Source organism: Salvia splendens, chromosome 18, assembly GCF_004379255.2.
Source record: "Salvia splendens isolate huo1 chromosome 18, SspV2, whole genome shotgun sequence".
NCBI classification, from domain to species: Eukaryota; Viridiplantae; Streptophyta; class Magnoliopsida; order Lamiales; family Lamiaceae; genus Salvia; species Salvia splendens.
Window position 1 is genome coordinate 9,940,612 of NC_056049.1, and position 22,952 is coordinate 9,963,563.

At 45.6% G+C, this 22,952-nt stretch overlaps 2 protein-coding genes across 2 annotated transcripts; both read right to left on the reverse strand.

Annotated features, from left to right (window-relative positions):
• Positions 1 to 7,166: 7,166 nt before the first annotated feature.
• On the reverse strand, positions 7,167 to 9,026 carry LOC121777465 (AAA-ATPase ASD, mitochondrial-like). Its single transcript, XM_042174734.1, has one exon. It carries the CDS (start codon positions 9,015 to 9,017, stop codon positions 7,512 to 7,514), a length of 1,506 nt encoding a protein of 501 aa, XP_042030668.1. The 5' UTR covers positions 9,018 to 9,026; the 3' UTR covers positions 7,167 to 7,511.
• A 4,242-nt stretch (positions 9,027 to 13,268) lies between these two features.
• LOC121776366 lies at positions 13,269 to 14,089 on the reverse strand. The gene has a single exon (XM_042173538.1). The coding sequence runs from the start codon at positions 13,878 to 13,880 to the stop codon at positions 13,410 to 13,412; it is 471 nt and encodes a 156-aa protein (XP_042029472.1). The 5' UTR covers positions 13,881 to 14,089; the 3' UTR covers positions 13,269 to 13,409.
• Positions 14,090 to 22,952: the final 8,863 nt, after the last annotated feature.

The window sequence follows — 22,952 nt, forward strand, 5'->3', positions numbered from 1 at the left end:
TGCAATCAAGTTTCTACATGTAAACATACTAATTCATTTTTCTTACTCTTCCAAAAAGTAATCAAGTCTTCTACTTGTCTAATTTCATGCATATTGCCTATTTATTACTAACTGGTATTTTGTATTTTCAAAATTTTTGACATGTATGATTTTTTTTATTTTTATTTTTTTGGAACTAACCCTCCCCCTCCCACTGTATATGAACTCGTCCTCGAGGGACTGGATGCAGTGGAAAAAGGGTTAGGTGCAGGCCTCGACATAACAGAAACCAAAGAAACTTCTCACACTTAGACCAGACACTGGGCTAAGTGTGAGATAGTGTCAACAATCAATCATGCCAACAAAAAAAACAATAAAAACTAAAACAGGTATAGGCGAACAACAAGGAAAGCAAAACAAGCATGCATACTTCTCACACTTAGACCCAACACAGGTCTAAGTGTGATGTGGAATGGAGTATCAGTTATACATACCAAAAATGAATAAAAAAGAAAATTGTTTTGGAACTTGAAATAAGTAGAGATTGGGGAGGTTATACTCAATGCTTCTTGGGGGTTGACTGGGAGATGCTGAGGCTGGCATGGAGGACGACGGGTGCCGAGTCGGAGGAGAGCTTGTAGAGGGAGGTGGTGGTTGGCTAGTAAGGGTCTATTGGTGGATCGCCTGCAGAATCCTAGCTTGAGCATCCAGCTCGGCTTGCGAGTTCTCCACCAGCTGCGTAAGCATCTGCTCCACGCGGAACCTCCATTCATAGGTAGTCCCATGCAACCTCCTCTGGGTCAGCCCCCGTTGTGGGCACCAACTCTAACGTCTTCCTCGGTGGCCTTGCTGAGCTTTTCGAACAGTCGGCCGATCTCCTCCTGTTCTCGCATCTGATCTGCTCCAGTTGCCTGCCTCCCCTTCCGGGCCTTCGAGTTGAAGCGAAGTTTCCCATCGCTCAACCGTTCAAGCACCTGAATTCTACAAAGAAATCAATGTTAAATAGTTCTGGTTTTGGGCAGCGACTGAGGAGCTCTTGTTAAGGTCTTGGTTCCTTAACGTCGATCGGCGGCTTACTCGCTCGGCGATCGAAAGCAATTCCGGCGTCCTACTCGAGGATCGGCGGCGATCTAGTTGCGGCTGTGCCCAGAGCTCCTCCGTCCGGCAGCGGCGTGCTAGGGTTTATAGAATAACTCACGTTGAATTGGTGGCAAAATACTATTTCATTCATTGATTCCTAAAATGATAACAATCCAACCTATTTATAATGCTACTGACTTAACGAACAAGAAAACAAAGATATAGAAAAAAATATGCTAAATCCCTATAATATCTAAACTAAATAATAATAATAGAGGTTCGAATCAACTCCCCCACGGTTAAAATCCACCTTGTCCTCAAGGTGGAAACCACGAAGCAACGACGAGAGTTGACAGCAAAAGCCTTGGCGAGGCGTCGCCTCCTGGATCAAACACACACTGAGCAGTTGCGCGTGTCCCTTCATCACCTCCATAAAAAAACAACGAAGGCAGACTGATGTGGTCACCCAAATTCAATGCTAAAATGGAAAGCTCTGCCACACGTCCAGGTTTCCCAGTATGCACCTCCTGAGGATCAGCAACAGAAACGTGGAACCCCTCAACTTTTGCCACGCTCTCACTTATTCCATCTGAATCCACAAGTTCAACTTCAGCTTCCAACGAACTTTCAATTTTATTAGCATTCAACTCCCCAGAGTCAGTAACAGAAACTTGGACCCCCTGTCCATTCTCATGGGAACTCTCATGGTTGCAGGTAATATAATTTACTAGGTGAGAGTGCCCCTTGCTCGGCTTAACTTCCCCACTCCCCCCCTCAATCAGGTGTGGAGCTTCTTCACAAAATTCACCAACTTTTTTATATTGGGAATCCTCAGGTGGAGGCGGAACACTTGCACCCCCAATAGCCACACCCTTGTCATCGAGAGTATCATCAGGGAGGCCATCAGCCCCAGTAACAAAAATATATGAGTGATCCAGATCATGGGCTTGGTTATGGTGGTTGTTATCGTTGCTGTCGGGCTTCAGTAGATCCTGGTTAGAGCTCATGTCCAACCCACATATCTCCTCAATTGCAATCATTTTAGACGCCACATTTGAAACCTCCGTTTCGGCCATTATTTTCAGAAAGGGGTAAAAACCGAGATTGCAACACGAAGGCTGACGCGCTGAGGTTTGATCGGATATGGTGCGGTGGCGTGGTGGAGCCGTTGATTCATTGGGGACTAAACGTGAAGGCCCACAAGAAGCCTCATTATTTCTTGATGGAGGATATGCCATCTTTCGGAGTGGTGCAGAAACATGGGGCTGATCAAGATCGGGCTCGGGCTGTGGTAACAATCGTAATTTGCTAAACCGGTGATTTGTGGCTTCGAACCAAGTTTCTATCTTGTCACATGCTTCCATTAAGCGGTCTAACTTTGCGTTGATCGGGTCCTCCGCTTTGGTGGCTGGACGAGGGTGATATTGAGGCTGCCACGGCTGATATCGGGCGTAGGAGTTTCACGGCTCGACGTATGAATCCGGGACCATATCTGGATCATGATACGGTGGTGGATAACAGTTATCGGTTCGTTATCGGGGCGGATCCCAACAAGTGGGGTGGCGCGTCTGGACAGACCCCATTTGGTGAGGTTGCGGCGGACCGTAGGGTTCACGCCTGTACCTGGGTGGTGGCTGATCATAGGGCGGAAAACCCGATGGGTCGCGGCTGCCCAGAGGGTCCCAGCGGGTTGCACGTCGTGGTCGGAATAGCTGCTGCCGATCCAGGGTGTATTGTGCACTACGCCCAACTCCGGCGTAGCTGCGTAACACATGGTTCTGGTCGAATTGGCGATGATAGTTGTATGACATGATAATAGAAGTCGGAGGATGAAATCACTTCGACGCGGCGCGCGGGAATCCTTCCCGTCAGACGTTGGCGAAGTAAGGTTGTCCGGCGGGATTCGAGATGGTGGGAGGGTCACCTCTCAATGAAAGCACCAGTTGTTAAGGTCTTGGTTCCTTAACGTCGATCGGCGGCTTACTCGCTCGGCGATCGAAAGCAATTCCGGCGTCCTACTCGAGGATCGGCGGCGATCTAGCTGCGGCTGTGCGCGGAGCTCCTCCGTCGGGCAGCGGCGTGCTAGGGTTTATAGAATAACTCACGTTGAATTGGTGGCAAAATACTATTTCATTCATTGATTCCTAAAATGATAACAATCCAACCTATTTATAATGCTACTGACTTAACGAACAAGAAAACAAAGATATAGAAAAAGATATGCTAAATCCCTATAATATCTAAACTAAATAATAATAATAGAGGTTCGTATCAGCTCCACACCCTCCTGGAATTCCAGGGTCCTACTGAACACCATTGACGGGCTGTGGTCGGCATGTCCAGGCGAGAGGATTATCGTTTTCGCGACGAATCATGTGGAGAAGCTGGATAAGGCATTGATCAGGAGGGGTAGGATGGATGAGCACATAGAGCTGTCCTACTGTGGATTTGAGGCATTTAAGATATTGGCCAAGAATTATTTGGAGGTTGATTCGCATGAATTGTTTGCTAAGATTAGGCAGCTGCTCAACGAGACGGAGATGTCGCCGGCCGACGTGGCTGATAAACTGATGCGGAAATCAGATGGGGAAGATGCGGATGGTAATTTGATGAGATTAATTAAGGCGTTGGAGGAGGTGCAAGAGAAGAACAAGGCTGCTAAACTTGAAGAGAAAGAGAAGATAAGGGAAATGAGAGTGGCGATCAAGCTTTGGAAGAAAATGGCCACGTGTAATCGGTGTGTGTGCGCGCTATGTAAGTTTAATTGATACTAGTTTGATATGTATGCATGCATTTTCTATCAGAAGACTGTAATGAGATCTTAAGTATTACTATTAAAATAAATTATTTCTAATCATATATAAATGTTGGAAGTTGGATTCATTCAGTTGGCTTCAGGTAAGTTTATACTAGTAGTTGGTTATTTTCAGATTAGTTTTTTGTATATGTAACACATTACCAACATCTTTTAAAATATTGTCTCGTCCAAGAAATTGCACCTATAAAACATGAAATTGCAAAGTATATATATGTGTACTGCTTATTAAATTGAGACTAATAATTGATGTGTTGCATGCAATCAATTTTATGGGAATGGAAAGTCAATAGGTGAATTTAAATACGTTTTATAAAAAGTTGTCATCTATTTCCACTCTTCTTAACTTAAACTTTTATTAAAAGCATAAATTAACTGACTCCATGTCCGGCATATATTAAAAAAGGGACTAGATGTTTGTCACTTTTATTATTAAGTCCACGTGAGGTATGTATTAAAAAGCACTTACTCCCTCAATCCCACCAATAAGCGAGTCATTATAAGTATGTCATTCTTATTTTAAGCAAAAAAATGGTCTCTTTTATATTATTTTCCCACCTATTTTGTTCTTTCCACTCTTCATTTTAACTTTTTAAATATGAATTCTTTAAATCTTGTGACAAAACAAATGGCTCACTTATGGAAGAAGTATAATAATTGATCCCTAAATTATTGTGTTCTTACCCTGACGCGGGTTTCTAAAAATATTATAACCTCATCAATAAGCCATCAATTATGTAGGTAAAATCACTTAGTATGTTTTTTGTACTTTTTATATACTCTTATTTAATTGAAAAGTCCCTAGATATCTTGTAAGGGTATTTTCGACCTTTTTCTTCCTGAATTTCCTGCTAACTGCAACATGCCGACAAATACTAGGACGGGGATCTTCTGTTGTGCATAATTTCACAGTAGCCTCTGCTGTTTCAAATACATCAATAAAATAATACTCAATTCGTTTCTTCATAGTTGAGGTAAAACTTTTCGGCACAAAGTTTAAGAAAGAGACGTTGAATGTGTTAAAATAGATAAAAAAAAGTAAGAGAGAAAAAAAGTAGAAAGTGAATAAAGTAGAAAGTGAATAAAGTAGAGAGAATAAAGGAAGAGAAAGTAAAGTAAGAAAGATAAAAAAGTTACTATGTAGGAAAATGACTCAACTATGAGGGAACTTCCCAAAATGAAAAAATGACTCAACTATAGAGAAACGGATGGAGTAATTATTAATTTATTTTGTTTTATTTAATATATTTATATTTTTTATTTCATGTGAGTAACAGCATGGGCGGGCTGCTGTGCAATTATGCACAGCAGACGGTAGCCCCTGCTGTTTCAAATACATCAATAAAATAATAGTTATTAATTTAATTTATTTAATATATTTAAATTTTTTATTTCATCAGAGTAACATTGATTTAGTGTATGAATTTTCAGTATATTAATGATGGCAACATCATCATGTGTTGGCTCTGTATATGGCATTGCTCACCATACTCTCATTGCGCTCGATTGTTCCAGCCGGCCGGTTTTGATTGTACCGGCGACAAACGCGCCACCAAAAATGGTCCCCGGATTGGTTCGTGCCAATCTCCGGATCTTTGGAGATAGACAAAAACGCTTTGAATAATTGATCCATCTCCCCCGGAGTGTACGGGGTGAGGACACAACGAGTAGGAAGATGAGGAGTTTGAGAGCTGCCGCTCCCTCCCGCTCTAGGTACGGGTGGTTCGGGTGCCCACCTGTATTGCCCATGGGGGGCATGTTGGTCGTCCACCGGGTAAGGCCGATAGCCACCCGGAGCTTGCAAACTTTGAGTTTGAGGAGGTGCCTAAAATTTCGTTTCCAGAGGAGGAAATGGTTGCGAGCCGAACCATTTGTGGTTCCAACCGCGGGAGTCGGAGGGGTGATCGCTGGAGCCGGACATATTTTGTTGTAAGAGTGAAAGAAAGATTGAGAATTGTAAGAATGGCAATGAGAGAATTTAGATGAGAATTGTGTAGTGTGGTGTGAAATTTTTTGTGTGGAAGTGGGGGTATTTATAGATAAAAATGTGAATTTTGGGGGGAAAATTGAAAAATAAATTAAAAGTGGGGAGAAAACGGATATAATTTTTTGGGAAGTGGAAAAATATTTTTTTTATTTTTAAGCGGATTTTTAAAAAATCCGATTAAAAAAAGAAATTCCAACGGCATTGCCGTTGGCCAATCAGGCGTTGACACGTGTGCTGCTCGCTGGCACGGACATGCTCGATGCATCAAGCAGCGCCGCGCCAGCGGCGAGCAGCGGTGTGCCGCGCCACTGGCACGGACGGACACCGTGGTGTCACCGATGCGGATGCTCTTATGGTACGTCCTATTAAGTTCTATCAACCTCTTCTTCCTCGCACAAAGTTTATCTTCACCATCGGGCAGATTCACATCCTCCTCTTTTTTCCTTGAGCTTGAGACAAATAATGGGGTTGTCATCGGCAGCGGCACCATGGTAGGGCGGCAGCTCAATAGACGATGATGTGCTTTGTTGCTGCGGTGCTTCTTGGTGGAAAGGTTGCTCAGGCAGAGGGAGATCGTAGTGTCGAAGGTGATGGCTTGGCGGTTGCGGCCAAGCATAGGGCTGACGGTCCGCGTGTGGGCGCTGAGTGTAAGGCTGATATGCCTTCTGCCAATCAAGCTGGTCGGGGTATGGAGCGGGTTGTTCCCAAGCGGAGGGTTGCCACTCTTGCGGTGGGTCCCAGTAGGTCGGGAGTCGGGTTTGAACCGGTTGTAGCTGTCGAGGCGACGCAGGCGGGTACCCATACGTGTTAGGATTTTGGTGATGGGGTTGCGGAAAAAAGTACGGAGCAGGCCCATACGTTGGTTGTGGCTGCTGGTAGTAAGGCTCCAACGACGGGTATATCTCTTGCTGATAAGGAGCCGATGGTGGCTGGTAGGGCTGGTAAGGCGGCTGTGCAACGGCGTACAGCGGGGGGCCGTCCGGTGGGTCAGGCTCGGGGCGCAACGGAGGGAGCGTGGCTGCTGCCCTACGCTCATGCTCACTCAATCGGGTCTCTAGTCGGGCATGCCAAGCGAGGATATATTCCAACTTTGTAGCTATTGAATTCAGTTGCAAGTCTTCGGATGCTTGTGATACCTTCGGCCATGAACGAAGATTGACTTCGGCCATGAGTTCAAGGATGAAAGCACCAATTTGATAAGGGTACTTCCCTTATCACGATGCCGGAGGCGATAAACAAGATAAAAGTGAAGTCCCGGGAGGCGGAATCCCGTCGACAACTCAAGCTTAAACAAAGTGCGTAAAATAAAACAGAAAGAAACGTAAATTCATAAATTCATTAATACGATGATTGAAAGGAATAACAATGACACCTATTTATAATGTTAATTACCCTAACTTAAGGAACAAGAAAATATCCTAAACATATATGGAAAAGATATGACAAATCACTAATTAACTAATTAATAAAGGTATGAGGATCTTCATATAGATATATGCACGTATCAGTAACCAAGACTTGACTGTTGAAGAACTCACAAAGGCCTTACAGAATTCTTTGTTTGGGCAGTAGAAGCTGGCCAACTAACAAGTTCGGACAAACTGCACACACACCACACCGATTACAATTTAATAATGTGACCATTTTCGTTCAAAGCTTGATCGCCACTCTCATTTCCCTTATCTTCTCTTTCTCTTCAAGTTTAGCAGCCTTTTTCTTCTCTTGCACCTCCTCCAACGCCTTAATTAATCTCATCAAATTACCATCCGCATCTTCCCCATCTGATTTCCGCATCAGTTTATCAGCCACGTCGGCCGGCGACATCTCCGTCTCGTTGAGCAGCTGCCTAATCTTAGCAAACAATTCATGCGAATCAACCTCCAAATAATTCTTGGCCAATATCTTAAATGCCTCAAATCCACAGTAGGACAGCTCTATGTGCTCATCCATCCTACCCCTCCTGATCAATGCCTTATCCAGCTTCTCCACATGATTCGTCGTGAAAACGATAATCCTCTCGCCTGGACATGCCGACCACAGCCCGTCAATGGTGTTCAGTAGCCCCGAAAGGGTCACCTTACTCCGCTTCTTTTTCTTCTTCTTTTTCTCCTCATTCACAGAATTCTTCTGCTCTGCATCTTCCTCGTCCTCCTCCTCATCCTCGTCATCTCTCTTTGCTGTCACATCGATCGAGCAGTCGATGTCCTCAATCACAATAATCGACTTGCTGGTGGTGTTGATCAGCAGCTTCCGCAGCTCAGTATTGTTCTCCACCGCCGTCAGTTCGAGGTCGAACACGTCGTACTGTAACAGATTAGCCATAGCAGCGATCATGGTGGATTTTCCGGTGCCGGGAGGTCCGTACAGAAGATACCCTCTCTTCCACGCCTTCCCCACATTCTTATAATAGTCCTCCGATTTCGAAAAATACATCAAATCCTTAACGATCTGCTCTTTCCTGATCGGATCCATGGCCAGAGTAGCAAATGTTGCTGGATGCTCAAACACCACCTCGCTCCAGATCCCGCCGCCGCGGGAGCCACATCCGGTGCCGGATGCACCGCCACCGGCCTTATTGGTGCAGAGCTTCCGGCGGCGCTCCTGCACTGTGATCGCCTTGCCCTCCTCCATCACGTGCTTGATATATTCTGCAGTGATGCGGTGGCGGTATTTACGGTAGAAAGTGAGGCGGAAGTACTTCTTTTCATCCTCCCTCGGCCAGAAGGAGATGGACTGCTTGTTGGGGCTATGTTCGCTAGAGGTCCACCAGACCTTGATGCCTTTGAACTCGTCCGTGACCTCCTCGTTGTTGGCGACGGAGAGGACTACAGCGTCGCAGTCGTCGAAGACGTAGGCCTGGAGGCGCTTGGCCTGCTTGGTGGAGTTGGAGTTGAGGTACCTCTCGATGGCGGAGTAGGCTTTGCTGCGGCGGAAGCCATCGCCTTGGAACTCAGGGAAGGTGATCTGGATGTAAGGGTACACGAAATTGACGAGTTTCTCATAGCATTCCATGATTATGTTGCGAAGTTCGCAGGGAAAGTAGTTTTGGAACATGGCGAACATTACTGTGAGGCCGGCCAAGGCTGTGCCTGTTTGGGCGGCCATTGCGGCCAGGCTCTCCGCCATTCTCTCTGTTTGGGCAGTTAGGCTTATCATATTTTTAGCTTGTGCGAGGAAGTAGTGATGATATACGCCTATATTTATAGAGGTTAATTAATACCCCTCTTCTGCCTTGTTTCCACGCAATTTCTTCGAGTGTGTACAGTTAGTACTTGTTTTTGTTAGCCTTATTCCGGAGCAATTTCTTGGTAATAAAATACCTTTGTTATGCTAGACGCGTTTTTCCATTTAATATTTCACATGTCAATTTCACTTCACTAGTCCACGCTACTATGTGAACTATTCAACTGCTTCCATTACTATATTAGAACATCTCTAGTGGGCGGATGTCCCACTCGGACATCCACTAGGACATCCCGAAAACACCTCCCGCCACGTCACTAGGACTTCCCATCCCACTGACACGTCACTAGGACATCCCCTTCACAATCCTCCCTTCCCATCGCCCTTCCCACTAGGATTTCCCGCAATAAAAAAAATCACAAATTCACAAATAAAACAATTTACGTTTACGGAAATAAAATTTCAACACGAATACGAACGGGAAAAATTAACAACTTCATTTAAAAAAAACATACATGATTTGAAAAAAAAATTACATAGTAATAAAATTCAACGAGCCGTATATATAGAGTTTAAAAAAAAATTAAAAATCGGACGTCCGACCCGGACGTCCGACACACGCCACAATGGCGGACGTCCCGGTCGCCCGTCGCGCACGTCCGACTGGACGTCCGCCATTGGAGATGCTCTTATGCCCCACTTTCCTAGTGTGTTTGGGCTAGGCCGGGCCTAGAAAAATTAATAAAAGCCTGGCCCAAACCAACCCAATTCAGACATGGGTCTGGGCTGGCCTAGGCCTCATTACAAGTGGACCTATAGTAGGCTGGGCCGGCCCAGCCACATGCAACTCTAGAGAGGCCTTTTCTGTTGATGCTGCAGGTAGGGGTAGGGATTCGGTCAGTTCGGTTCCGACCGAACCGATTAGTCGGTTAACCGAATCCCATTTTTTCCAAAATCTAGAAGTGGAACCGCACCCTTTGTCGGTTCGATTCCTTGAGGAACCGATCGGTCCTAACCTACAGGTTCTTCGGTTCCACCAAAGGAACCGAATGAGAGAACATCGGCGTGGAGAGTTGGACGGCTGCCTCGTCGGAGAGAGCAGCGGTATGGAGAGGGCAGCAGCCTCATCGTCCCCGGCGCGAGAGAGAGCAGCGCAACGAGGAGAAAGCAGTAGCCTCGTCGTCGCCGGCGTGGGAGAGAGCAACGGTGTAACACCCCGACTTTTTCTACCTTTTTATTGTGTTCTTGAAAGGACCGTCGTTTGTGCACTTGAAAATTTTTTCGACTTTGTTTCTTTTATCGAGAGAAGTATTTCACTTTTGGGGCCAAACAATTATTCTTTCCTAGCCCAATTTGAAACCCAATTGTTACGAGCCCAAAATGATACCTGCACGAAAGAATAGACCACGTATCAAATACACTTTCGACAACAAATCAAGACGAAAAGTTGGATAATAACCGCGTCACATCAAGACGAAAAGTGGATAAGAACCACGTCACATCAGGCACGTTTTCCAACGACGGCCGCATTAATTACTCGTCGCATCAAAACGAAAAGACGTGAAATTTTGTCTTTTATGAAAAAATTTTCTATATATACAATCTCCCTCCTATTCATTTCTTTACTTCACAATCGAGAGAAATCCGAGAGAGAGAAGAGAGGGGATGGAGGAACGAATTTCCGACCACCTACCTGTCGGGAACGGCGTCGGAGGCTGGGGGAGATCCTGGCGACGGTGGCTGGGGCGGACCGCGACGGCGAGCCGCCGCGCGTACAGCAGCGGTGGCGGTAGCGTGGTGGCGGCGTGAGCATAGCCGAGAAAGAGAAGAGGAGAAAGAGAGGAGCACGGCGTGAAGGCTTTAAACGAACGAGGTAGGGCTTTCTAACTAAGTTTTCACGTGGGCTTTCGAACTTAATTACTTTCAAGAGCTTGCGATTTATTATACCCGGTTTGAGCATCTTTTTAGTGATGAATTGCTTTCTAAGTGTGATTGCCAATTATCATTTCATTCCATGACGATGTGATATATATGTTTAAAGTGTGAAAGTGAATTGTCATATGTTGTGAATTGATTGTGAAAGTGATAGCCTTTGAGTGGTTGTGAATTGCTCGACTTTGTGGATGTGATATGTTGATGCTCGACCTTGACAGAAAAGTTAATTGTGTTTCAAATACGTTTTGAGGAAAATAAAGTTTTCAAAAGGGTATGTCATGCCTTGTTTTTGTTTTGAGAAATGTCTATCTGTTTGTTTAGCAAGGGAGTTGTCCCTACTAGACCTATTGAAATTGAATTCGGGTTTGTATAGGGAGTGAGTCCCTATTCAAGCTAGTGTACACCGATGGGGATCGTGAGCCGTCTTTTGGGTCGGCCGGTCTAGTGATCGAGTTTGAGGCCACATTCTCATTCACAGGATGTTGATGTTGATGAGATTGATGTTGATGTTGATGTTGATGTTGATGAGATTGATGAGATTGATATTGATGTTGATGATTGCTTAGTGGGGAGTGAGTCCCTACTATGAGTTTAATCGAATTCGGGTCCTAGCAAGGGTGCGTCCCTACTCGGACTAGTGTACACGATGAGAACCGTGAGTCATCGAACGGGTTGGCCGGTTTTTCATGCTCATGAAAAGTGGCCCCTTACACGGCACCCTAAAGAACAGATATGACAGTTTCTTAAATAAATTTGGAGAAATGGTTGTGTTTTGAATGATGAGGAAATGATTTGAGGATGTGTCGAAAGTTTGTGCTTTTGAAATATTTAAAGTGTTTTTCGGCATTTTAAAGTGAAACCCGAGATTCCCGAAATGGTGGCATGACAAAATCTGTTTTTATAAATATATTTTCGGCACGTGTCCACTGAGTACACCAAGTACCCAGCCCTGCATTTGTTTTAAAAATGTGCAGGTTGAGCAGTGATGACGGCGGGCGATGTTGAGCATAAAAGTGAAGAAGATGTCTATGAAAGTTTCAGAATATGTTGTGTCTTCATACATGACATTATTCTACTCTCGAAATGCTTCCGCTGAATATGGTTTCTTTCGCCAAGTATTGTTGAGATAATTTTATCTCGAGTTGCTGATTGTTGAAAAGACACTCTGATTTTATTCGAGCTTTTCCCATTTGTTTGGAGCTAAAGTCGAGTTTGCACTCTGTGTATCATACACTCTGATATATATATTTCTTTTAAGCTAATTGAGCCTTTCTTATGAATTGTTATCCTTAAATGTTATTCTTAATGTTTGTCCCTTGGTCACGATCGCCTCGTTTGTAACACCCCTGGGGTGGGCGGGCATGACAAACGGTGTCGGCGTGCTACGAGAATTTAGATGAGATCATTATGGGATATTTAAGTTATGCTAATGCTCCATATTTATCTAATACGTTAAGTTCTAAATTTTATAAACAAAGTAGTTGTCATGAGATTGGTTATCTCTGTGATTTGTGTATTCTCTTATCTAAAATGCATACAAATTATAGGGACATGCATAGAGTTTGGTTTCTATAAGTTCTTTGAAACTTGAAAGATAGAGTTTATGAAATTAAAATGAATCTATAAATTTTCAAAACTAAACACACTAATCGGTTCTTCGGTTCTAACCTTTCGATTCTCGGTTAGAACCGAGAACCGCCTAAATCCTAAACCCACTAACCGGGACCGAACCTTAACCTTATTTTTTCGGTTCTCGGTTAACCGATAACCGAAAAAATAATGCCCGGTTCTCAGTTAACCAAGAACCGAGTACCGTTTCCCCACCCATAGCTGCAAGTACAAATAGTCGAATAGAAGAACTTAGAAAAGGGAAAACGGAAATTCGAGATGTTTGAATTATTAATATGGAGTTTGGATTAAATATAATGTAATGAGATTAGCAACCCACTTACGAAACAGGAGTTTCATAAGAGAAAACAATATTGTAATTAATTTGCTCTTGATCTCAATTTTCAAGTGTGACCGCCCAATGTCCAGGAGCATGTGTATAGTGAAGTTAATTTTTACATGCATCATCAAGCTTTTTCTTTTATGCCAAAATATTTTGATTATTAGGATTGATGAGAAAATTCTGTGTGAAACATTAAATGCCACGTAAGCTTAAATTAAATATAAATGTAAATTAAATCTTCAACAATATAAAGTAAAACGTTTAATAATTGTTTGAAACAAATTAAAAATTAGTAGTAATTAATTTGATAAGTATCATAATTTAGTAACCACTAGTCAAATTAATCCAATAAATAGTATATTATACAAACCCAATCATATATAAGACGGATCGGATCTTACATTTCTTCCTGAATCAACTCGTGTTCTACAAATACATATCTATCGAATTCGTATGCAACTGTATGTTATATGTATATATCAATGATTGGTCTTTTGTTGGTTGGTGCGCGCGAAAAGCTTCTTCACTACCTTCACCAGCGATTCCATCTTCTTCGGCTTTGCCCGGATCAATCTCAATTGGCGCACATTAGCGCACTCCTCCAGATCTAGATCTTCGAATTCATCCCCGCCACTTTTGTTGTTGCTATTGCTATGATGATTTTCACTAGTTTCTTCGCTTAATTCCGAATCGGCGGAGCTCTGTAATCCCTCGTTGAAATCCTCCCACAGTAGATCCATCTTCTCCTGCGATTCACTCTCCGCTTCTTCTCTTTGGCCGTCCGCCGCATCGTCAATTTTGATGAATTGGCTCGCGAACTGCCGGCGTTGTGCGGTGGCGGTGCTCGCCTGATCGGGATCGGAGATTCTCCAGAGAGGCGGCAGGAGTGCGAGATTGAGGGCGGCGTTGCTGCTGATCACGGGGAAGGTAAACTCTTCTGCTGCGATCATCTTTTATGTGTGATATATGAATCTCGATGAGCTATATATGAATATAGTCGAATCAGAAAAAGGAAAATTGTGCATTTAATTAATTGAGGGAAAATTCTGTATTTATTATTATGGGTATATATGTTAGGAATTAGTTGGGATTATAATAAATGAGTTTTGGCAAAAGTGCTAATGGGGAGGTGGCTATCGCCTCCGCATTCCATGGACCTACGTGTTACGCATGCTAACCATTTTTTTTTCTGATTTTTCATTTATGAAGGAAATACTACTAATTATATAGAGATTCACCTAGTGTATCAGCTGAAATGAAGGAAGGGAAGTGACTGGTTAAATCAAGACAATTGAGATGTAACTGATGGAGTACGGACTAAACAAGCCCAATAGCAGTGACGGCCCATCAGCCCAAAGCCCAAGGAAGAGTATCAGTTCGGCATTACCAAAGAGTTCGGCCCCAGCCTACAGCTCGGTAAAAGCCGACCAATCAGTTCTACTCTCAGATCGGCAAAAGTTGCTCGGCAATAGTTCAGCAGTTCGGTCTCAGTATTCGACCGAACTGGGAGATAGTGGACCCATGCAGGATCTCATGACCACTACACGATCTATTTAGTGGTGTCAAATCATGCAGGATCTCATGCGGGATAAGCGGACCAAACAAAGAGGTAGTGGACCCATGCAGGATCTCCATGACCTCCACGACATCCACAACCATCATTAGTGGTGATGCAAGCCACGATCTTAGTTCAATGTATAAATAGAACTTAGATCAGATAGAAAAGGGTTAAGCTCTCTAGAGATAAAATATCATATAGCAAGTCTGTGTTGTAAGCTGTAATCCCAGATCAAGCAATACAATCTTGCCCTCCCTTCTTCCCGTGGACGTAGATTTACTTCAGTAAATCGAACCACGTAAATTCATTGTGTCGTAGTCTTTATTCTCTACCAGCATTTACTAACATCAGAAATTCGCGGATTCATCACTGGCGCCGTCTGTGGGAAACAGAGAACCAAATTTGTGATAAAGCGAATTTTTGACCCTTTTTCCACCCCAAAAAAATGCATACCAGATCACACACTACCCGTAATACCGTTCGTGAAAACCATGAGGAAGCTAGTCCAGCCCGCAGGTCCGGAAAACAGCCTCGGGAGACATCTACTTCCAGTTTTCACGATGAAGGAACAAGCCGCTCAAAAGGTCCACACACCGAGTCTTCCCAGCAGCCTGATTTGAATGAGGCTGTCAAGCTGTTCTTGGCTGAGAAGCAGGAGGAGTTCTTAGCCTTCCTGCAAAAGAGCCAACAGCCGAAGACGAAAACGGTAGATTCTCCTTCCTCATCCAGACATGAAAGTCACTACCGCAGTAGTGCCGTGTCTTCCAGGAAGAAGAATCCTCAACCCCGACATGTTCCTGTTCCTCCTCGGTACCGGAATCACAGGAGATCTCCATCTCCTCCATACCGAAGAGATGTCGGGTTCGCCATGTACGGAGCATTGAAGACTCCGTTCTCGGACGATATCACCCGAACTCCCCTTCCACAGAACTACCGAACTCCGTCGATGACTTATGACGGGTTGGTGGATCCTCATGACTTCCTGGGACGCTATCAGTATAATATGGCGAACCAGGGTCTCAATGAGGTCCATATGTGCAAGCTATTCCCCGAGCTGCTCATCGGGAACGCCAGAAGGTGGTTCGACAGCCTTCCTCAAGGCAGCATTAGATCCTACCGAGATCTAATGGATGCTTTCCACAGGAGGTTCTTTCAGAAAGCGGAAGCCCGAATTACTTCGGCTCAGCTGCTTTCTATACGTCAAGGTCGCGACGAAAAGATCAGCGACTTCCTGACGAGATTCCATAAGGAATGCCTACAAGTAGATAATCTCAATGATCTACTTGTCATTTCGGCATTCCAAAATGGAATCCTGCCCGGAGCTCTCTACAGAAAGCTCGTGGAATGCAGTCCGCAAACAGCTCAAGAGATGTGGGACATTGCGGACCAGTTCTCCCGTGCCGATGAGGCAGACCGTCGAAAACGGTCTTTAGACAGCTCATCTAGAGGAGACGAAAAGAAGCCCGATCATAGCGATCAGAGGCTTCCTCGCCGAACTCCTTTTGAAAGAATTCAAAGGGCACCGGTACAAGGCAGATTGGGACCACGTCTCAATCCTGAGAAGCCGCCCGCTCAGTTCGTACCATTAAACAAGTCAAGAGCGGAAATTTTCGAACTACATTCCGATATGTTCGAAAAACCAAGGCGGATGACGAAATCGGCCGCGCGCCGACCTCAGGATCAATATTGCTCCTTCCATCAAGACTACGGTCACGATACCGAGGAGTGCCGACATTTGGCTGCAGGTATTGATGCCCTTGTGAAAGCAGGGACGTTAAAAAAATACCAAAGCAAGCAGCCGAAAAAGAACAAAAAGCAGGGAGGTGCGAACTGCGCTCCTCAGGATCCGAAAAGGCAACAGGATCCCGAAGACGATAACGAGCCGCAATATGATGGAGTAATCCTAACTATTGACGCTCTCCCTGCCGGGAAGACTAAATCGTCTCTGAAGTCATAGAGCAGAGGTTTAAAAGCTCGGTCTCCCACCCACAAGCAAACGGACTGAAGCCGTGATTCCGGTTGAGATCGGCATACCCAGTCCCCGAACTCTAAATTTCTCCTCAGAAATGAATGATGACGGACTGAGAGCCGAACTAGATCTTGCCGAAGAAAGAAGAGAATTGGCCTGCATAAAAGCAGCCAAGTACAAGGAGCAAGTAGCCCGGTATTATAACCAAAGGGTGAAAAAGCTGCAATTTCAAGTGGGAGATCTCGTCTTGAGAAACAACGAAGTAAGCCGAGCAGAAAAGCTGGGCGAACTCGAACCCACATGGGAAGGTCCATATCGGGTGTCAGAAGTCCTCGGCAAAGGGTCTTACAAATTGACTCACGTGTCAGGAGCACAAGTACCCCGAACATGGTACGTTTCCAACCTCAAAAAGTTCCATTTGTAAGAGACAGTCCAGTCAGTCTTGAGTCCTGTTCGGTCAATGTGCTTTCTTTGGTTTGCTTGGTCTTTGTTTGTCTCTGTGCGTTTTGTCTGTGTGTTTTGTCTGTCTCTGTGCGTGTCGTCTCTTACAAATGTTACTGAGGTATCTTGTTCTTCGAAGGCTGATCCCCTTCTTAGAACATATACAAGCCAACGATTGTGAGTCAAAGCTTCTAAAGAGGATACAAGACCACAATTCAGCTTAAACAAGCAGTTCGTCTGAAACGAACTGCAATAAGCCAACGATTGTGAAGTCCAAGCTTCTAAAGAGGATACAAGACCACAATTCAGCTTAAGAATCAAGCACTTCGTCTGAAACGAACTGCAACAAAAGTCCGATTCACGCGATAAAACTTGCCTGAATTAGGACAAGGGAAAGTCCGATCCACGCGATAAAACTCGCCGAATTAGGACAAGGGAAAGTCCGATCCCCAAATTAGGACAACGGAAAGTCCGATCCGAGCGATAAAACTCGCCAAATTAGGACACAAGCTTAGTCCGGTCAAAGATGTTTATTTCATCAGACCAAAGACGAGTCCGGTCAAAGATGTTTATTTCATCAGACCAAAGACGAGTCCGGTCAAAGATGTTTATTTCATCAGACCAAAGACGAGTCCAATCAAAGATGTTTATTTCATCAGACCAAAGACGAGTCCGGTCAAAGATGTTTATTTCATCAGACCAAAGACGAGTCCGGTCAAAGATGTTTATTTCATCAAACCAAAGACGAGTCCGGTCAAAGAAGTTTATTTCATCAGACCAAAGACGAGTCCGGTCAAAGATGTTTATTTCATCAAACCAAAGACGAGTCCGGTCAAAGATATTTATTTCATCAGACCAAAGACGAGTCCGGTCAAAGATGTTTATTTCATCAGACCAAAGACGAGTCCGGTCAAAGATGTTTATTTCATCAGACCAAAGACGAGTCCGGTCAAAGATGTTTATTTCATCAGACCAAAGACGAGTCCGGTCAAAGAAGTTTACTTCATAAGACCGAGGACAAGTACGATGAAATTTTTTCGCTAAGCTGTAAATACAGTGTTAGAAGTGAAAACAAAATTTCATTTTTCAAATCTTGTTCGGCACACAACTCCGCTACCCTACGAGATGGCGTTACGCTATTACAAAGGACTATCCTACTGTCCAGGGTTGCTAAAGTTGAGCCATCTATTCACAAAATCCTCGTGAAGCCGAGTTCGGGCGTTCTCGGCAGCTGAAGAATAAGCAGGTCGACGAGATGCTCTAATCGACCTACCGCCTCTTCCCTGAGCCCGAGAAACCCTAGCACCTCGGCGGCGAAGAGTCTCTTCACGAAGCATTTGCCGATCTTGCTCACTCATAACCACAGCTCCTCTGCGAACTTCAGTCCGTCCTCGACTTGACGTCTCTGGTTGTCCCTGAGTTCGTTGCTGACTTGGAGTACGGTTTTGAGCAAGTGAATCAGAGGTTTGAGCTGGAGTACTAGCATCTGTTGGCGGGAAATGCCTGAGGAATCTCTCAATTGAGGGACGCCGGGAAAGAACTATGTCGTACCGAGAAGCCCAGCGCCGCAATGATTTCACGACTTGTTGGCAAGCCGAGCTCTCCAGCGCATTGTTCCTCCGGAGTACATGATATTCCTCCCACAGTTCGTCAACTCGTTCTTCAACTTCAGAGATGGTCATTCCCCCACGCCTGCAGATGAAATCCTCATACGCAGTCCTCTCAGCGACGGCAGTGTTCAGCTCGGCCTCCAGATCCTTCTTTTCGGACTCTAAGTCCTTATTATCGGCCTCCAGCTTCATTGAACGAGCCAAGAGTTCGTCATTCTTCATCTGGTCAGCTATAGCTCTTTTCTCAGCTTCGTCTAAAGCCGAAGAGTACAGCCGCTTCCAGTGAAGTACCTCCAGCTCCTTGAGAGTTAAGAATACAAAGCAGCTACGTCAGTTCGGCATTTCAGCTTACCGAGCAGGTAGTAAACCACAACAGGAGTAAGAGAGTACGAAAGGCTATACGAAGACACAAGAGCAGAAAGAAGAATTTTTTCATTCATAAGAAAAATTTTTTTCTACACAAGGGCTTCAAGGCCGTTTTACAAGAAGGAAGAAACTAAACTAAGAGAAGGAAGACGAAATCATACTCCGCTAGCTTCGTCTCCGCCTTCTCGGTGAGGTTCAGCTTCCTTCTCCTCGTCTGCTTCAGCTTCAGCCTCGGCCTCCCTGCTCTCCCCAGCCTGCTCGGCGCCACCGTAGCCGATCTGCTGCGCCTCCTGCTCGGCCTGCTCATCGCCGGTCTGCCGCTCATGCTGCTCGGTCTCACCCTCTCCATGGAAAATTGGAGCGGGTGAAACTGACCCTATGGAGGCAAAGATAGCCTCCATGTTCTCATCGCGGTCAGCTCGGCAACTACGAACTTGGTCTGCAGAAAGCAGGACCGAGGATGAAGCAAGCTCCTCAAGCACCGGCAGACTCTGAAGCCGAGCTGCTATCTCTCGGCCGTACAGCGGCAGGATGACTTCGGGACCCTGCTCGGCTTTATCGGTCATCAGTTTCAGCAGATCACCGACAAAGGCTGAAAATTGGTTGCTCAGAAAGAGTTTCTCCGCGAAGGCACGGAGAACCTCCCCTTGGGCAACCACGGCAGCAGCATCCCTCCGTTTCGTCTGCTCTCGCTGGATGACGAGCTGGTTTTTGGCAAACTGAGCTTCATCCTGGGCCGAAATCCTAGCAGCTCTGGCCTTCTCAAAGTTAGCCTCAGCCTGTTCGGCCCGATGACAAGCAGCCGCCAACTTCCTCTGCATCTCAGCATAGTCATTGGACGCTTTGGAAAGTTCGACGGCGACGAGCTTGGAGAGCATATCGTTCCTCTGAAAATGGATAAAGAAAAAAGTCAACAAAGGGGCCACAAAAAATACAGGAAAAAAGCAAGGCCAGAAAATCAAGAAGAGAATTCACCTCGGCGAAGTCCGTGGGCCATAAAAACGGCTCACAGATATGTTCCGAAGGAGGCGCCAAGACCACGTCTTTCTCTGGCGCTCTCGGGGGCTTCTGGGCCTTCCCCTTCCCCTTTGCCGAAGTCGACTCCGGCTTCTTCGGATCCGAAGAGGTTTTTTGCCTCTTCGGAGTCCTCTCGGCATCAGACGCCGAGCTGGTGATTTTCGGCCTCTCCGGCTCCTTGGACTCCGAAGATTTGCGGCTCATCTTATTCAGCATGTACACTGCCAAAAAGCAAGAAAGCAAGGTTAGTTTTCGCCGCTAAAGCAGTAAAGCATAAAAAAGAAATCCTCACCCTCAGTTTCTTCGTCCGAAGACGAGATATTGAACACGAGGTCGCCCTTGACGAGCTCAGTTTCCGAGTACTGTTTCCTAATCATAGGAATCTTATTGAGCTCGCCCTCGAGCTCGGCCAACGGTTCTAACCGAGGATGGGGAATCACGGACTTCGGCCCTCTCCAAGGAAAGCTCGGAGCCGAAGTCCTATTATAAAAAAAGAAACGGTTTTGCCATTTCGGCCACTTGGTTTTGCAGAAGGCCCTAAAAGGCTGTAAGGGGATCAAGTAAAACCAAGATCCCTTCCTTTTAAACTGGAAAAAATTAAGGATTGCCCGCAGAGACAGATCCTTATCTAGCCTACGGAGTTCGGCAGCAAAAGCCGACAAGTGCCTCCACGAATTCGGAGTCACCTGACCTAAAGGGAGTTGAAAAAAATCAAGAAGCTCTACAAAAGGTGGGGGAAGAGGGAAACGAAGCCCGCATTCTAAGCAGGCTTCGTAAACGGTGGCATAACCCTCCGGCGGGTCGTTAGCCCTATGATCATCGTCGGGAACCACCGCCTTCCCCCCGGGAAGAAGATATTTTTCGTGTAGAGATATCACGGTGTCCTTACTCATGACGCTGTGAAAGTATTCTACAGTCTTCTCCCCGGACTCTTTCCGGCTAGAAGACCCCTTGCCCCCTTTCCTACCGCTACCTAACTCAGAAGAAGAAGAAGAAGACATGGTTCTTACTCTTTGCAAAATCTGAAGAAATTCTGAAGAAATTCTTGAAAGCGGAAGGAAATTTTTTACGCAAAAGAGACAGAGTGCAGAAGAAGCAACAGCAAAAAGTATTCAAAGGATGAAGAAAGAGTGTATTTATCAGATTCGGAGAAGATTTCAAAATCATCGCACCGTTTCGAATCCCACCTTTTCAGGATTCAACGGCCGGATTTTACTGTCGCATTTAATGCAGTCACGCGCAAGGCACGTCCCCTGACGTCAGCCTCCCCCGTACCTTTATCCAGAATGCCGAAGTGACTCGCTTCGCCGAAGTGATTCACTTCGCTTTTCGGGGGGGGGTAGTGATGGAGTACGGACTAAACAAGCCCAATAGCAGTGACGGCCCATCAGCCCAAAGCCCAAGGAAGAGTATCAGTTCGGCATTACCAAAGAGTTCGGCCCCAGCCTACAGCTCGGTAAAAGCCGACCAATCAGTTCTACTCTCAGATCGGCAAAAGTTGCTCGGCAATAGTTCAGCAGTTCGGTCTCAGTATTCGACCGAACTGGGAGATAGTGGACCCATGCAGGATCTCATGACCACTACACGATCTATTTAGTGGTGTCAAATCATGCAGGATCTCATGCGGGATAAGCGGACCAAACAAAGAGGTAGTGGACCCATGCAGGATCTCCATGACCTCCACGACATCCACAACCATCATTAGTGGTGATGCAAGCCACGATCTTAGTTCAATGTATAAATAGAACTTAGATCAGATAGAAAAGGGTTAAGCTCTCTAGAGATAAAATATCATATAGCAAGTCTGTGTTGTAAGCTGTAATCCCAGATCAAGCAATACAATCTTGCCCTCCCTTCTTCCCGTGGACGTAGATTTACTTCAGTAAATCGAACCACGTAAATTCATTGTGTCGTAGTCTTTATTCTCTACCAGCATTTACTAACATCAGAAATTCGCGGATTCATCACTAACCTACATAAAAACACATTCCCTCTTTATTAAGGCATAAGGCATTGATAAGTCCTCCATCTCCCATCTCCATCTCCATCTCCATCTCCATCTCCATCTCCATCTCCATCTCCATTAAAACTTGTGTTCCCACAAATTGACCACTATTTCCCATCTTTCTGGGGTCTTACTCTCACATGGTCCCATGTTTGACGTTTGGTCAAAAAGTATTGACTTTTCTTCCCTTTTTCCTTGCTTGATTGCGTGATCAATGCAATGCTAAGGCCACCCGCAACGCGTCACGCGGGTGGCTCGTAACCCGTACGCCGGGACGAGACGGCGGCAAGACGCGTTGCAGCGTCCCGTCTCGTCCCCAGCCCGCCGAGCGTCCCGTCCCACCGAGACGGATGGCGAGCCGTCTCGCCACGCGCCAGCGTGACGTGGCGCGCTCCGGCGCTATGCGTGACGCCCACTCGCCGGCCCGCAAGTGGGCATCGTCACGCCTACGCAATAAATCATTTTTTTAATTCGAATTTAAAAAATAAAAAATCAAAAAATGGTAATATAACCGTTATTATTACCGTTTTTTTTTACTCTATAAATACTCCTAATTCATCCTCATTTCACAGACTAATACACATCTATTCTTCCCAAATCATCTCCATTTCCTCTCCAATTTTCATCTAACCTCTTATCACAAAATGTCCGGCGACGGAAACTCCGGCGGTAGCGGCTCCGGCGGGTTTGACATCAACGCGTTCGGCGACTGGGGGGCATTACAATGTCCTGGGTGGTGGTTCCGGTTCGTCGACGCCGGGCACCCAGGGTTCGTCGACGCCGGAGGTACCAACCACCCCATTTTGATGTGGATGCATACGTTCATCCCTCCACCCCGAGGTATTCGCAGGGATTATCCCAGATTCGGGAGGATTATTAGGCTAAACACACTCCGGAAGGAGGCCGAGACGGTGGAGGCAGCCGAGGCGGTGGAAGCTCCAGGGCGGAGGCGGATGAGGAGGAGGAGGATCTAGGCTGGCATCCGTACAGCCCTAAGGAAACGCTAGCTGTGTACAACACCTGGATCAGCGTCTCGTACGATCCCATCGTCGGGAA

Excerpts from the sequence above, each read along its gene's own strand:
- LOC121777465 (XM_042174734.1), bottom strand. The coding sequence starts at position 9,017 with ATGATAAGCCTAACTGCCCAAACAGAGAGAATGGCGGAGAGCCTGGCC.
- LOC121776366 (XM_042173538.1), bottom strand. The coding sequence starts at position 13,880 with ATGATCGCAGCAGAAGAGTTTACCTTCCCCGTGATCAGCAGCAACGCC.